This window comes from Rhea pennata, chromosome 1 (genome assembly GCF_028389875.1).
Source record: "Rhea pennata isolate bPtePen1 chromosome 1, bPtePen1.pri, whole genome shotgun sequence".
Taxonomy (NCBI): Eukaryota; Metazoa; Chordata; class Aves; order Rheiformes; family Rheidae; genus Rhea; species Rhea pennata.
In genome coordinates this window covers 151,529,101-151,546,198 of record NC_084663.1, presented here as the reverse complement: position 1 = coordinate 151,546,198, position 17,098 = coordinate 151,529,101, and the positions used below count along the sequence as shown (strand labels likewise).

General features: G+C 45.6%; 1 protein-coding gene across 3 annotated transcripts in view; it reads right to left on the bottom strand.

Moving 5' to 3' along the window:
• Positions 1 to 5,655: 5,655 nt before the first annotated feature.
• Positions 5,656 to 17,098, bottom strand: part of SH3RF3 (SH3 domain containing ring finger 3) — a 259,022-nt gene continuing 247,579 nt past the window's right edge. For 2 of the 3 annotated variants that reach the window (XM_062601657.1, XM_062601658.1), the window contains one exon: positions 5,656 to 8,885. In XM_062601657.1, coding sequence (XP_062457641.1) covers positions 8,717 to 8,885 — 169 coding nt within the window. In that variant the 3' untranslated portion in view covers positions 5,656 to 8,716. The remainder of the gene's footprint in view (positions 8,886 to 17,098) is intronic. The other variant, XR_009961390.1, reaches the window with a different exon arrangement.

Sequence of the window (17,098 nt, the reverse complement as noted above, 5' to 3'; positions counted from 1 at the left end):
AAATGCTCAAGAATACATTTTTCTGCCTTTAAAGCTGAACAAGTGGTGTTCTGTTTAATGAAGAACTCTTCCGTGAGGACTGGAGAGTTGATGGAAGACTGTGTTTGTCCCCCCCCGCCCCCCTTTTAGCTTTATTTTTCCTTTAAGGTGCCTATTCCAGAGCTCTCTGACATTAATGGGAAGTCAGGGCATTAGAGCATCTCTTAAATGAATATTATTTCTGCATCTCCAAACTTGTGGGAGGGCATCAGAGTAAATCCAGAAGCTGCTCTGAGGGTCGAGCTCCTCAGACAAGTGAGTCATTCACAGTTTGGACCTCAGGACGGCTTTGTTTGCGGTCCCTTCACTGTTTTACAGGCGGTGCCTGAAATTCTTGCAACGTAACACCCTCTAATTCAAACGGGTAACCTTGGAGCAGTTTAGGTAACATTAATCAAAGTAACACGCTATGCTCGGCAGCACTGCAAAAGCTCAGCAAAAGCCTGGCTGTTTCAGGGGCTGCAGCTTAGGGAACGGCGACAGGAGAAATTGATGTACATATATATATATATGCATGTATGTATATATATATTTTATATTTATTTATTTATTTATTTATTTATTTATTTATTTATTTATATAACATACCGTATATAGCTCTCTCTGTCGCAGTGGTTGAGGCAAGGTCCATCGTACGCGACTTGCGCAGCCAGCTGGGCTGAGGGGGTCAGTTCCCGCTGGCACAAGCAATAGTCTCCAGCTTCCCTTAACTCACCTGTATCCCAAGACCTGCAAAATTAACAGCGATGCCTTCAAAGCCTTTAAAAAACATCTCACATTGTATTTTGTAATGACACTAAATTAAACGGGCAGTCATTAATTTGCAGAATTGATGAAACTTTCCTTATTCCTTCTTCTTTCCTGAGCCCCGTTTAAGAGGTCCCCCTGGCCGGGTGGCGAAGGTCTCACTCCCAGGAGCGCGGCCAGATCCCCCTGAACACAGCGCAGAGCCCTTCGAGAGGTGGTTACAATTTCTAGTCATTGATTTCCCCTCCAAGGAATACAAATTACCACAGCCACCACTGGTATGTTCGCTTACTTTAAAATGTCCTTTTAATCTTAGATTATTGTGAGTTATTCAGCTATTCTACATTAAATTGTCTGAGAGTCCAACAATTTATATGCACACAACTTGTGCCATTTTTGCAGATCTATTGCTTTTTCATGCTCTGCACAGATTCATTGCGTTTTTCCGCATGAGACATATTTAAAACTGAAAGTAAAAATAACACATTAATCCTTTCCTTCCTCTGTCTCCCAGATGACCAAAACTGTTGGAGTAAACTCCAAACCGTTCCTTAATTTATGGAGAAATGCTTCTGCCTAAGTCAAGCTCAGAGGAGATTAGATTACAAATTTCCTAGGGAAAAGCTACAGGGAGACCGATTCTGCGAGGGGCTGAACGCTTCGACTTGTTGAACCCCCCTCAGCCGCCACAGACACCTCTTCACTTCAGGGTAATGATAAAGAAAATTATTTTCTTGCCTTGGGGAAAATGCCACGTCCTAGCTATGCAAGCAGAGACGTCATGCCGCAGAGGCAAACCCGCTGGTACCTCCGGCCGCCCCCCTCGGGCGCGTTTAATGCGTTTCCTTTTCCAGGTGCGTCCCGTGACCCCCCTGCCACGACCGCGCAAGGGGCTGAGGGCTGCCCGACTCCTCGGCCGCGCGGCTGGTCCAACAGGAGCAGCAGCGACTGCTTTGCCGCCCGCTCTCCGGCCTCTCCCAGCCGCCGCAGCGCGTTTCGTCGGGAGAGAGCGAGGTAGGAGCCGCACACGGAACGGGATTAAAGCGGGGGCTGCTCTGTTGTTTCCCACGCTAACCTGGGCGCCCGGGAGCTGCTGAAATGCGGCCGAAACGCTGCTGCGCTGTGTCTTGTTTAGGAAACGATTTGCGAAAAGAAAACCCTTGCTCAACAGCCGAGCCTCGTCCATTAAAACACCACGCGAACTGCGGCCCCGCAGTTTAACTGGCACGCGTTTTGATAGCCTTTACGAACGGGAAGGCAATTCTCGCCCGTCTCCGCATTATCACGTAACCTCATCAGAAGACGAGCGGCCTCCTTACCCCAAAACATTTTGCAATTTGCATTTAGATTGTTTGGTGCCAATGCTCGGCATAAGACACTTCCCGGCTCCGTCAAACAAGACTTGATTGCCGCTTAGCACCGTGGCAGTCAATTTATGTTCCCATTAATGCAGATCCCAGACAATTATCCGGGGAGGGGAAGGGGAAAATCTTAATAAATCGCCCCCGCTGTCTGCTGCGCTTATTTTCAAGCGGGCAGCTGCAGGGCAAATGCAACGTACCATGAAGATGAGCTACTGCTAGGGAGCACCTGAAGGCGCGGGGCTGAGCTCACCGTTCCCTCGGGTTGCTCCACGTGCCGGGAGAGACCCTGCGGCGGCCGCCCACCTTTGGAAAAGCGTCTTCGGGAGAAGCCGGGCTGACGGCACTGGTTTTTTTGTGTCGACGCAAGGGAGCGGATGCAGTTACCTGAGCGGCGGCGAGGAGGGAGGAAGGCAGGACGTGGTGGTGTCGTGCTCAAGCCCTTGACCTGATACACACAGCAGAGCAGCTCGGCTTTTTCATGCCTCCCAGAGGAGCTCCCTCTGCACAAGGCTATTCCCACGCTTGCCTCCGCTGCTTTTGCAAATCAGGGCCAACAACGCACTGGCTGCTCGCACGTCTGCCCTGAACTAATGCCCAGGGCACGTCCGTTTTTATCTCAGTGCTGGCCGAGACAGAGGTTAGGCACCAGACGGCCACCCTGCCTGCCCCACGCTGCACGGCTTTGCCTCGCACTCACACTTGCCCACTAAATAATTTTCTAGATGTTTAACGTTCACCTCGTGGTTTGTCCTTCATCCTCAAAGCTCCCTAGATGTCACACCAAAGTGCCCTCAGCAAAGTGAGGTGGGAAGATACCTAAATCAAGCCCGTGTTTCCGGCGTGCTGAGACCCAGGAGCACCAGGGTGCAACCTGCCAGCCTGGAGAGGGGTCCAGGCACCGCGGCTCCATCGCCTGGGGGTGGAAACCAGGAGGCTGCTGATGGCGAGGAAGAAAGACTCGGGCACATTGCCTGAAAACTAGAGGGTGGCTGGCAGTGCACATGGGCTCCTCTGCCCCCGTCAGTCCCTACTGCTGTGCTCCATTAATGCGCTGCCAGGTGGCACTTGCCGCTTCCCAAGTCACCACCCCGGGCTTGTGGGCAGCCCTGTGGGTCCCCTCTTGCCCCCAGCACGAGGGCAGCAGGATGGGGCTGCAAGCACCCCTGTAGCCACATTGCAACAGTCCAGCAGCCTGAGGACCCCCAGGTTTTAGCGGCGCGCTGGAGTGGGGCAGCAGTGACTTATGCACCCTCGCACACGCAGGAGAGTGCAGAGCTCACACTGCTGCATGCACGGTTGTTTCACTGGACTTTTTAAATGCCGTGTCATGTCCGAGCTGGCCATCAGCAGCATTAAAATTGTCAAAAATCCTTCACAAGCGGATGAACATGTGTTTTGCTAGTCAAGTTCCTCCGCTGCTTTGGACTACCTATGTGGTGACAACCGACTGCAGCAACGAAAAAAAAAAGGAGTGAAAGACCCATCTGTGTTGAAAATACCTTTCGTTGGCTTCCTTGCCAAGTCCGTGGGATGCCGGTTGTCCTCTCATGGGGCTGTGGGGTCCCAATGAGGTAGAAGGAGTAAAGAAGCATGGAAAGTGTTTTTGGGAAGGGCTCACCTGCGACGGGGCTATACCTGTAAAAAAGGGGGAGCGGTTCACAGTCTTCAGGCAGTGACACCGCACTGCAGTTTACCCCATCGGGCAACTTGTGATGCCTCTGTGGTCAGCGGGCCTGGACATCACCACAGCAGTAGCCCACCCGCTCGTGTCCTGACTCTTGTCGCTACTCTGCCCAGACGACTTCTGGCCTTGCCTTGCCCCAGACTCAGCAGCTCCCCCGTTGCAGTGGTGGGGCCCCGTTACGGACAAGAGGTGATGGGGACCGGGCACCGAGGGGACCGAAGATGGGGCTGCCCCCGCCCGAGCACATCCCCCGCCAGTCCCTGGTAAATGGAAATACATCTGTGACAGCTTGGAAAGTTTCTTTTTCTTTTTCTTTTTTCTTTTTTTTTTTTTGCTACATGAAAGGCTGCGATGTGAGGACAGGACCTTCTCCAAACTATATCACCTCTTGGCTTGCCTGCTAGTACAGCTCATTTATTTGGTTTGGCGTGGGCTCACCAAGCCTTATATCTGCCAGTTTCACTGTGTTGTAAGGAGCTGCTGATGTCAGGAAGAGCTTTGGGAGCCAGGAAACCCCTGCAGATGTTGTCCAGGTGGTTCTGCTCTCCGCAAGCATTCAGGAACAGTCAAGCCGTGTAACAATTTTATGATGATTATTTTTCTTTTAAACATGCCTGGAATTCCTATCGGGCGCTGGAGCAGAGGCCAAGCGCTCCATGCGGGGCGCGGGCTGGGTGAGGCGCGTGGGATGTGCTGGCAGGGCGGCTGGTGAGCGGCTGGGCTGCCCGCAAGGAGCAGCACTGGCCAAGTGGGGAGGAGACCGCCGCTCCCAACCAGCTTGGGAAGAGCTGCCGTGCTTCTCCACGTTGCAGTTTGCACTGCTCCACTCGCCGGATGGGGCAGCCAGGGCGGGACCCAGAGCACACTTAAAGCCCCCTGAGAGGATCAGAGGTTGCAGCATGGTGATGCAGCTGATGTTTTCCTTTAAACCACTTGCGTTGCCACATCCCCTCCCAGCTTCGTACCATAATCGCATCCTCCAGGCTGTGGGTCTGGTGCTGTCTCCCTCAGCTCTCGGCTACCTGTGGGGCAGGGACCAGGGAGCGGGGACACTCCAGCCACTGGGAGCAACCAGGATCGAGTCAAGAGGCACTGGACAGGTGCTTCCTGAGGAGAGGGCACCTCTGCGCCTTAGTCCCTCTCTTTGGCCTGCTCCTGCTCTCTTTCTCTGGACCTGCAAACCTGCATCACTTTTCTCCAAGCGTAAGTTAGGCATTTCATGCAACTTTCATGGGCTATTCAGTTTGGCAGCGGGATCTCCTGAGAACCACTCTGTGCAGGCTGCTAGTCAGCATTACACCTCAAAAAATATTTAGGAGCACCTAAGTGCCTTCATCTGGGCTAGACATTTGTGTTCCCCATTTGGAGTCTTGTCTGCAAGCAGGTCCCATATTTGCCCTTTGAGACAGCACAGGTCTTTTTCGGAAAGGAGCAGGGAATCCCAGCAAGTCCCTTGTGGGAAAAAAAGGGAAAACCAATGTCCCAGATGCCAGTGACAAGTCTGTGGAGGATGAACCGCCCCAAAAGACATTATGCCTGTTTCTCTCTTAGGTGCAGAACAGCAGGCCAAAAAATTCTCAAGATTTTGAAAAAACACAGAACTGTGAAAAGAAAATGCAGAAACAGATTCTGTCATATGATCAGGCATCTCTTACCTTTACGTGTCATATTTATGTGAGAACTATGACTGAATGCAAAGGAAACACAGTTTGCTCAGAAGGAACAGGGTTTGGAGAGAGCTTTTATCTTATTTTCCTTGGGAATCTCCGAGGCACTTATATCATTTAGCCACTTTGCCATCACTAAAGACGGAAACCTCAATCAAGTTACCTTAATGTTTATTTTATTTAAAGAATCAGAAACACAGTCATTGTAGTTCATTTGTACTCATATCCGCCAACATTTCCTAAATCACGTTAACATTCATGTTTAACAAAAACATTTTCTGAGCTGTGCAAAGTTCAAAGGAATTCTTCAATTACTTGAAGCCATTTCCAGAACAAACCCGGCATTTTACAAGTGGAGGCTGCCAGAAGGCTACTTTCCTCTTTTTTCCCCCGCTCTGTGGTAGGAGATGAAAACGCCCCCTCATCCCCATTTCCTTTGTATGACAGGTAAAAATCAGACCACAGTACAAGTCAGACGTCTCTGAGTGCAAGACCTTCCAAACGGCACCGGGTCGCTTTCTTGTATCACTGATCTGCACGCGTGCTCCTTGCGTGGAAGTGATTTGTCCGAGAAGATTACTCAATAACCCAAGCTGTTACAATAAGCAGTAAACAGGGGCCAGAAACAGCTGTTACCAAACCAGAGCCCCCTGCAACAGATTTTTCCTTGCAGGAGGTGTGACAGGAAAGGTTGTTGTCTATTAAAAAGCAAATATCCTCCCTGCAAAATTTACATTAAAACACTGATTTCGTGACACGGAATCTGTTTGTTTTCCTTTATCTTCTCACACACCAACTTCCATCCCCTTAGAGTAAAGCATTAAAACGTGAAAATCTGGAACCCTTTTAGATCTGGCTAAACGCAATAGGCAGCAACCAAGCCGTCATCCCGTTTCATTTTTCTGAGTGTAGTAAATACACTCACGGAACAGAATTTTAAGAGAACTTTAACCACTGTAAATTGTCAGAAAAATCTCCTCATCTCTGACAGATCTAACCCAGGATTTTTATTGGAATCAGTAACACGCATTTTGGCTTTGCTAACTTGCTAACTGTGCAGTTTACTGCTTGAGGTGCGGTGATAGCAATTCTGATGTGGACCAAATAACTGGACAGATATGGCTCTATTCTCAAACCAGTCATTGCAGAAGACGTCTCTTCAATCTCTTATTGGTTATAAAAAGGCAATTTCCTCTCAACAGTAACTAAACTTTTTAGTGGCTGACTCATTGCAATCTGGAATATGAACAAATGCAGCAACGTTAAATATAAAAAGAAACACCCTGAAAATAATGCCTCCCTGTTCGAAGGTGCTATACTTGGCCATGGACTGTGTTTCTGGAATCTGTTTGTTACATGTGACAGCAAGAAGAAACTTATTTTATAGAGAACAAAGTCACAGAGCTGAACTTAAGTAGGAACATTCACTTCTATGTGCTTTGACATGTCCTAGTATACACGGCTCGAATGAGAACAAAACTCACACCTTCGCATATGCAACACTGGTAACGCAGTAACGATGTTCACCCACTGGGCCTCTTCCTTCTAATAGGATCATCTCCAGGTTACAGTGCCTCCGACACGCTTTTAAACCACCGCCACATGTTGGCTTTGGCAAACGGCCAGCCGCTGGGAAAGGCAAGGTACAGATACAGCTAAGAAAACTCTTTCATCACGTTTCATTCGTCAAGAATTGATTTCTTCTTAAATACTCTCACAGTTGCGCTATTGATTTTTTCTTATTCTGTTTGATATGAAAAACTGACTAAACTTGCTTTACATTTATTGCACCTTTAAGTCCCTGGTAGATGGAAGCTTGTATTGCCTGATACGTTTTGTATTGTAGCTTGACCATGTTAAGAAATGGAACAGTCTCCAGAACTGTACATTTCTACAGTGAGAAATCACATTTCGATAATGATAATTACAGCTGTCGCAGATCAGCTCTCGTTTCTGTGATGCAACTACAGAGGAAATGTCCACAGTCCCTGTGTGTGCTAGAACCTGCAGTGTTCTTCTCATTGCCATGAAAAAGTCAATTAAAATGACTCCTCTGGGAATTACTTCCAATTCTGGAGTAATTATCACTCTCTAGACAGAATGCTGTGCTCTAGCGTAGGTCGACAGACACTATAAATACACACGAGAGTGTGAGTATGTGCTTATTGCACATGCATGCTCCTTCAGGTATATTTAGCAGTGACCAAGCAGTTGTTTTCTTTTTTTCTCTACGAAACATGAACCAAATAGTCTGATCTTGATCTTCAGCTGCATTTCTAATTTCGTATATTAAATGCACATCTTGCTGCAGCCTCTCTGCTTAACCTAACCAAATCTTTAACAATTAAAAAAAATAGCACCAGATGTATGAAAAAGAGGAAATGTCTGATCTATTAGGAATATATATAAAGTATAACAATTCTTACAGTAAAAAGGTACGTCATACAAAAAAGCAATGGAAAGTGATACTGAAGGACAAAAATCCATGCTGCATATAATAAGGGCAAAAGACAGGCAAAAGGGATTCTGCTCAAATAACCACAGTTGAATGGTGGAGCCAAACCTCCTCCAGGATCTTCCCAGTGATAACACTGGGACACCGGATGATACGGGACTCTGAGCACTAACACGTTTACTGACAAACTTACGCAGCATATCTTTGAGGTATATAGAAAGCATGACATTAACATTTTGGACTCTTCATTATTTCTTGAATGACAACGCACAAATCTACCTGGGTTTTTCTCCACCCTCTCCTCCCTCTTTTTACCTCCCAGTTTAAGAGCTTCCTAGCACACCTCCTTAAACTCTCAAATCCGTCTTGCATAGGCCAGTAATAAGAACACTGCAGCTCTGACAAATAAGTTACAGCAATATAACAACTTTTCTCTTAATCTTTTTAAAGATATTTTCTCTATAATTTACACAAAGGGTTAACAGCTGGAGTTTAGGTTACGTACAGTCCAAATGGGTGTCCTTTCAGTCCGTGATTCCAGGTGGAAGGCACTACTTCAACATACCACTGTATGCACCGCACGCGGTTTCAGAAGCACAGCGGGCCACTGTGTCTCCAAAGCTGTAGACTGAAGAGCCTGGGGGAGTCTTTGGAAATAAAAATGGCAGTGGTTATCAGTCAAGTTTCCCTTTGCTGTCTCTTCTTGTGCTATGGGATTTCCCCTGAAAGCCCCGCCAGTTCAGAGAGTCACGACTGGTCCTCAGAAGCTCTCCACGAAGCTCCCGGGAAAGAGGCCCGTCCTGCCGTTCCTCTGTAATGTCCCTTTATACCAGCCGTCCTCCCTTTTCTTGTGCACAAACACAATGTCACCTTCTTTCAGTTCGATCTCGGCCTCGCTCTGTGGCGGGTAGGGAACCACAACACGGTACCTTTGGAAACAAAAGTACAAAGAGCATGTCAGAGGCAAATCAGGCTGTCCAACGTGAGCGCTGGCACAACAAGGCTGTGCAGATTCAGCCAGGCTCGTTTTTTGGCCTCCCCTGTTGGTTCTGGATGGGCCACACACCTCCCAGTGGTGCCCCGTGACAGGACAAGAGGCAGCGGGCACAAACTGAAACATAAGAAATTCTACTTGAACATAAGAAAACTCTTCTTTACCATAAGGGAGGTCAAACTGCAACAGGTAGCTCAGAGAGACTGTGAAGTCTCCATCCTTGGAGATATTCAAAACTTGTCTGGACATGGTCCTGGACAACCTGCTCTAGATGATCCCGCTTGAGCAGATGATCTCCAGAGGCCTCTTTCATCCACAACTGTTCTGTGATTTTGTGATTCTGTGTTACATTGGCCTTTCTGACACTCCCTGGTTGGATTTGAAGTGCTATGTAAGAGGACCGGCTGGCTGTTGAAAAGGGAGACTGTCCCCAAAATCCTACTGAAGGTACCTTAGTGACTGCACAGCATGGCACTTGCAAGCCAATTTTGACAACTCAGATAATTTTCCTATTTTTAGTGCTGACCTGTAAGTAAGACCTAAAAGCCAGCTCTGCTTTCACACTCTTTGCTACTTTCCCCAGGAGCGCTAATGAAGTGTCAGCATCGGCAGCTGCCTAGAATCCCACATCAAGTAAGCCTGCTCCTGGAAAAAAAGAGGAGGCAGGTTTCCTCCTCCTCTCCTGTTTCAAACACTTGTGCAGGTTTGCTGCATGCTTTGCAGCTCGGAGGCAGGCTGCTTTCTGTCAGGTTGCCACATAGGCTCCTGCTGGCTCAGAGCTCATATGGGACAAAATTCAGAACATGGGAACATTTTTATTTATTAAAAAAATGGCTTTGTTTCAAGCCAGAAACAATCATCTCACCTCCCCCCCCCCTTCCTGTGAAGGAGAAATCTTGGGAAAAATACTTGCTGAAACATCAGTAAGCTGCATTTTCACAAAACAGTTGCATCTGAGTAAGATACATTTCCTACTAAAAGTCAGTATCATGGGAGGATTTCTGTCCAGCTTGACCGGAGACTGCACTGGGATATACTTTAAGGCCGGACTTTAAAAGCAGGCAGGTATTGTTAAATGTCTGAACTAGTGACGGCCGTCTCTACTTCTGAAGGCCTTCAGGAGCCTGCATGAGGGACACTGCCGCTTCCTCCTAGCACTGTATCTGCCTCTACTGTAACATGTTTCATTCATCACTGCATCTGCTGCACCTAAAAACGGACTTTGCAGTGCAGTGACAAATTGCCTTTGATATCATCAAAGATCAGTGAAAACAGTTCACATTTTTCTTTTTATGCATCCTGTGAATGCACTTTGGGTCCCTCAAACCTGGAAGACAAGCTAAAATACAGAGATATCAAATGACTTTCTAAGCACTCTCCAAACGAAGAGGGAGCCCCAGTCCTGAACCATTCACAGGGCTCTCTAGGTACTTACTTTTCAAGTGTCACTTCAATTTAAAGAAGTAATGATGGCTCTGATCCTGAGATGGCGATTCTGCACTCAGGCTCATCACCAGACATTATCCTCCTGAGAACACAGACTGGGCCCTTTTCCATCACTTGTGCCCAGAGCAGAGAATGTATTTCTAGTACACTCATCTTCTTCCTAAGCGCAGGTACTTCCGCAGTCATCTGGCATTTGTTTAACACTTAATAACTGCCCTGCTAATTGTGAAGTAATGAATAGAGTAAGATAGTCAAAAGATGCCAATTGATTATCCAAAGTTCATCTCCTGAGGATTAATACCTCCACAACCACTGCATGGCCACGGATGCCCCATTCATGTTTTCTAAAAGGCAAATATTTATTTAAAATAATATTCTGCCTTTCAGGCCTAACTTCAATGTGCACTGACAGGTCTGGAGCATTCCCTGAGGCCATTCCCAGGATGGTACCAAAGCAAGGGGCTCCTTCTGTGCAGATATGGCTTTGGTACCTAGTGATTGCTGTTCTGAAACTAGAGACTCCACTTTGACGTGACCGTGAAAACACTAGATTTGGCTAAAGGAGATCTCCATGGCCAAACAACCTGTTACTTGGAAACACATTCAACTCCATTTGGATTGTAGGTTCTGCTGTAAAACCTGATGACAGCCTTTTTATCTTGACATGGCAACACAGTCATGTAGAGAATATAGGTATTCAAGCGCCATCAAAAATCTGTTGGTCATCTCTGTCCCTTGGCCCACAGATCTAGTTGTCAGCGTCTTCCTCGGTGGAAATGCAAATAATTGAAGTTGAAATGTGTGCTGTTGGCTGCCTGCAGGAAAATGGTCTATCTCACTATCATCTGTGGAACTGCTACACTTACATTAGGAAGCTTTGCCAATTACAGCCATTATGCAAATGAATGCACACATTATTTCAAACACTCTGCTTCAGTGTTGATTAATTAAATTATCACAGTGGAAAAATTTAAGTTAAGATGATGCCAAGTTTCAGATCTCACAACTGTATATACAATCACAGCATATCAGAGCTCTGCTCCAGGATCTCTGAGGGCTTTGAGGAAACAAAAGATCGAACCTCAGCAGCAGCCAAGTCCTGTGGAGGGACTGACAGGCCTTTTTGACAGCTAAGGAAGCAGAAATACAGCCACAAGGAACTTGTGTAAGGTCACCCTCCAAACCCACCTGGGAATCCTGTACAAAACCATACTTCTAAAGATAGATTGCAACTTACTGGTGATGAGTTGCTAGTCCCTAAATGGTTCACATTAGCAGAGAAGTGAGCATGCTCAATAAGAATGTGCCCATCTTCATCAAATGGATTCTACAGAGCATTTCCTTAGAGATTTTTTAAAAAATAAATCTCAGTCACTGCATTTAAAAATTAAAAACTTTTTTCCATTTAAGGAAACCCAGAATGTTAGGGTTTAGTTTTAATTAACTATAGTACCTCATATGATAATGCTGAAGTATTTTTGATGGAAAAAATGAAATCTTAGATATAAAAGACCTTGCAAATCAGCTACAAAATCTTCCAAGAGAGACAGAAAAAGACGCTTGCATTTTTTTCCCCTTGAGACTGTTTGGGAGCACAGCCCAGAAGAGCCAGAGCAATCAAGGTTGCAACATACAGAATAAATGATCACACAGCGCTGCTGCCAGCAAGGGACTGGCAGGCACCATAAATCGCTCCTGTCAGAGCATGTGATGATACTGGAAACCTCCAGGTGGCATTTCAACCTAGTTTTTTCTCTGGAACTTAATGGCAAATACATATATTAGCCACATTTTTGGTAGAAAAGATCTCTTCTCTCTTCCCTCCCATACATCCTCTTCACTCCCCAAAAGGCAGTCCTATACACTTCTATTTATATCCCCTTTTCTCATTTCCCTTTCGGTCCCTTATTCTTTGAGAAAATACCATAAAATAGCTTTTTTTTTTTTTTTTTTTTTTTTTTTACAACCGACTGCTTTCTGGCATCTTGCATGGATCTCAGAAGAATGTTGATTTTTTTTCCATGTCACATTACACCTCTAAATTACCAGCTTTTTAAAATGCTAAGTGGCTATGTAATGACCACAGTTACAGGTGTGGCAAGCAGCTCTGCCTATTATTAAGGGTGTTTGGTATTTTCTGTTGTAATTGCATACTTTCACTGAGTCATAATTTTCCCAATTGTTACCCGTATTGGACAAAACTCTCCATTTCAGTTCACTGTATCAGGCTGAGGAGCCCACATGCAGTCCAAATTGTTTCATCACTCCTGGGAATAACATGAGGGTGTTTTTGCAGTGCTAACTGGACAGGGGTGAGGGCTTCCACAAACTGCTCTCGAGTCTCCAAGCTCTGCAGCAAAGACATGGTCTGTGGCCCAGTTGGTCTGTCAAGGATGCTCTTCCTTTGAAAAACTACCCACTCTTGGCCAGGTTAAAATCTTTTAAAACATCACAAAAAGGGAGATCCTTAGGAAAGATTTGTAGGAACAGTGAGGGTAAAATCTCTGTTGATTCATGCTCCAAGATGTCCTAGCTCCTGTAAAACCTCAGAGGTTGCATTTTTATTCCTTTTCCAGCATTGGGCTCCTCTCCCCTTTTTCTCTCGGGGTACAGACTTGATGCTGGACTTCCTTGGGGCCAACTGCGATGGCACCCCTGGCTGGGCACTTTTGCTGAAGTGAAGGATGAAACCACTGACACAGAGAAGGTGAGAGCCACAGTAGGAGTGCAGGGGAAGAAGCCGGATGGGGAGAGCAGCCCAAGGGGACTGGGATGGGGAGCTGACCTGGGGAGGGTCCTCTGTGACCAAGAGAAGATACACTAGGGAAGGCTGTGAGTGATATCAGCAAGGCCAGGGGACTGGGTTTACCTGCGAAGAGAAACTTCAGGGAGTTAGAGAGTGAGAGAAGGTACGGAAGGGAATGGGGGAATGGAGGGAGGTTGACACTGGATGAACTGAAGGAGAAAACCTGGGAGCTGAGGAATAAATGGGATTAGGGTGAAAACGGGAAGAACCAACACATTCATGCAGAGATAGACATTGAACAGCATTGATCAGAACTGATCAGTAATTAAGGACTGGGCTCCAATCTGGATACTGAGGGAAAAAACAAAATACTGAATATTTGCTTCTCTGAGTGAATACGTGCGTCCAGGGCACTGATGGAGCCAGAGAGACTTAGGAAAATAGAGGCACAATGAGGGAAATTAGGACTGCAGGGCTAACCTCCAGTCTGGACACATTTTGTCTTCCACGTGCTTGAGTTTGGAAGCTTAATGCAAGTTTCTGTTTGTAAAAGTATTCTGCACTAAGGGAGCAAGGATTTCAGGCAAAACAAACAGGTCACTTGTGTGTCACGGATGCCAAGTTAGTTTTGTGGGGGGACACTTACTAAGTGAAAATAAAGTATCTATCCCACTGCTCTTGCTAATCAGTGGAGCTGTACTTCACTATCTTTTCATTAGCAGATTGCAGAGACCTGCAAAGTTCCTTTGTACACCAACAGCCAAAAGCTGCTTCACCACTTTCCATATTACCGTGTCTGAACCAGCAGCCTTAGAAGAACAGATCTCAGTTGGATCTTTTACTCTTCTGCTGGAAATACTGCAGGATTGAGTTTCTGAGATGGTTATTTCTAGTCTCTCAATTAGGTATCCCTGGTCAGAGAAGCACTTAACCATGTGCATACATGTCACTTTTCAGGCAGAACATGCTCCTGGGGTCATTCCTCTAGTATCACTTTCTGGGAATGAAAAAACCCTTTCTTCACTTTCCCATTTGGCAAAGAAGATATACGTACATGGCAAAATTGAAGTAAATGGGCGTGAAGCACATGCTTGAACGCTTCCTTGAAGTGGGAGCTCAGTTTCTAATGTGGCAGTGATTTGCAGAAAGTATACACGGCAACTCATGGCAAGGTGTGCTTTAAAGCGCAGAGCCGCTTCTCCGATCTTCTTCTGCAGCACTGTTGTGATTACAACTTGCCTGAAGGCTCCATGAAAAGCACAAAAATACTGCACAGGTATACCAGTCGTGACAGTAAGTCTGAATATAACTGCTTTATCAGAATATAACATGGCAGAATTAGTGCCAGTGACTATAAAAGAGCCAACAATGCGTGACATGTTTTACTCAGGTTTGCATCTGGGAACAGTGCCAGCCAGCAAGGGGAACATGACTCACTCACATACACATACACACACACACACCATTCAGCGCGCCTATTTTGCTTAATGTACAGGCATATTTTCTTGAAGGAGGTGGCAAGGAAAAGTATTTTTCTGCAGTTAAGCAGACTGCATATCCCTCTTCCATGTAAGCAGTAGTGCCAGCGGGATGGGGGCCAGCCTGTAGGCTCAGACCCTGCATTACTACCGGGTATTACAGTGCAGGAGAGGCTGTACTGACCCTGTTTCTTGCACCAGTAGGAAATGGATGGAGCAGTAGCTGGAAAAAAAGTGTATGGAGCACAGGCAGCCTGGCGGGGTGTTCACTTGACAGTCAATTGTTGCAACACAAAGTGACGAGAGCACTACCTAGGAATTTCCTCTGCTCTGCTGCTTGAACTGCTGTATGAGTTATGGCAGCGAGTAGCTGAAGGAAGGTGGCTTTATAAATGCACCTTTGGAAACTACACCCAGAAGGTAGGGATGGATGCTAGCTGTCCCAGAAAACTGGGGAAACACCCAGCCTAAGTGACAGGAGGACTAGGACCAATTTTTTGTCACCCTAATGAAAATAGATTCTGGAATAGGTTCTAGAAATACGAAATACGGTAAGATAAAATAATTGTTTTTCTTGCTCTCACCACTCACAAAAAGTTGGAGAGTATAAAAGTTAGCAGAGTCTCTGAGAAAGCGAAGTTTGCCTTCCTTTCTGATGGACTGCCATTCCCACAAAGGGCTGTGCTTCTTTCCGGCAGCGGAATAGGTAATTCTTCTGTTAAATCGTGAGCATCAAGCTGCAAGCAATTAGAGCCTTTTAATGCACCTCTGATACAGCTAGTGGCATGAATGCTTGGTTTTGACCAGTAGCCTGTATGTGGCGAGTGCTGGAGCTGCAAGCCAACCTCTATGGGAGAAGTAGTGAGGCTCTGCTGCCTGTATGAGCCTCATTTCAAATGCTGTAAATATTAAGGAATGTGCTACTTCTTCCAACCTTTCAGTGCTCTGTCTCCATGTGCACAGATGGGCGTTGGGAGACAGAAAGCCAAGTACAGCTAAGTGCACTGAAATGCTTTGGAGCTTTTAGAAATTTCATCCAGCATCTGAATCTGTTTATCTAACCTTTTTTTTTCCCTCCCCTCCCTTTTCTTTTTCACAGAATTGCTCCTACTGTGCAGATGAAATGCACCAAAATGCAAACAAGCAAAATATGGAGCTGAGAGATCTTGAATGCAAGTTCCTCCATTGCCAGATGTGAAAAGAACAAGTGGTTTGAAAACTGTAATTTGTTTAAAAAAAATATAATTTGGTACTTCTGAGCAATTTGACGATTTAATGAGCACAGATGGATGTGGGATGAATTTCTAAGAGACAAGTGTTTAACGTATCTGCTCAGATTATTCCAGGACTAAGCATTATCCTTCCTAGTACATGAGGGTAATTAATATTTCCCATTATGGGCATAAAAAACCCGTATGAACAGTTAAGGAATGCAGATATACCAGTGATACAGAAGTTAATTCATAAATCAATTAGAGAATCTTGCCTGCTGTGTATAATTAAGGTTACTTCAATTATAGCTTATTTTCAGATTTAAGACTCAGGAATCAAAATGCTTAAAATGAGAATAAGCTCCTTACCGCTGTATACTGCAGTTTACAGTATTTACACAGTTATAGAAGTCTAAATCCCTTTACTCATGACTCTAACAACACTGAGCAGCCACCGCCAACCCATGTCTCTCCAGTTCTATCCTGTTTCCCTGCACCTGCTTGATACTATCATTAGTTAAATGTTTCACTGTCAGGACCATCCTGAGGTGAACTGAGAAATTTGTAGACTAGGGGACTAGCACTGTCATATTAAAGGTGTCCAGACTTCTCTGCAGTAAGGCTTTGAAAGCAATGCCTGAACAGCCAGCTCCAGAGGTGTCAGGGTTTCCAGGTTTCTTTTCATGGTTACATTTAACTAAAGGTGCAGTATTCCACTGATTTAGTTACACTTGTGCTAAATCTGGTTTATATTGATTTATCTTTTCTTATACATTAATCTAAACTGATGTAGACCAAATTAAGTGCACAATTGGTTTTTCTCTCTTTTTATTAAATTGCTCTTTCGTGGATTCTAAGGATAAGAGACTACTATGACGGTCTGCTCTCACTGCCTATGTTATATTGCTAAAGGACTTGCCTGCATTTATTTCTGCTTCAAGCCCAGTATCTGCACTTGAACTACAGCACTTCTTTCAGAAAAACATGAAATCTAAACATAAAAATATTCCCATGTCTGTCCTTTCTGCAGTCTCTCACAGACTGTTACCAAGTTGTTCCTAAACCTGCTCTTTAATAGGTATAACAAACCGAGTTCTTTGCATGCCTCACTAAAAGTATATTGCTTTAAATCTTCCATCATTCTTAAGATGGTTCTCTGAGCCCACTCCATCTTGCCTAAATTCGGCTTTTCTGAAGCATACTGTTACTCCATGTGCTGCTTACCAACCTGCTGAAGTAGCTTTGTACTAATGAATCTACTCTCTTC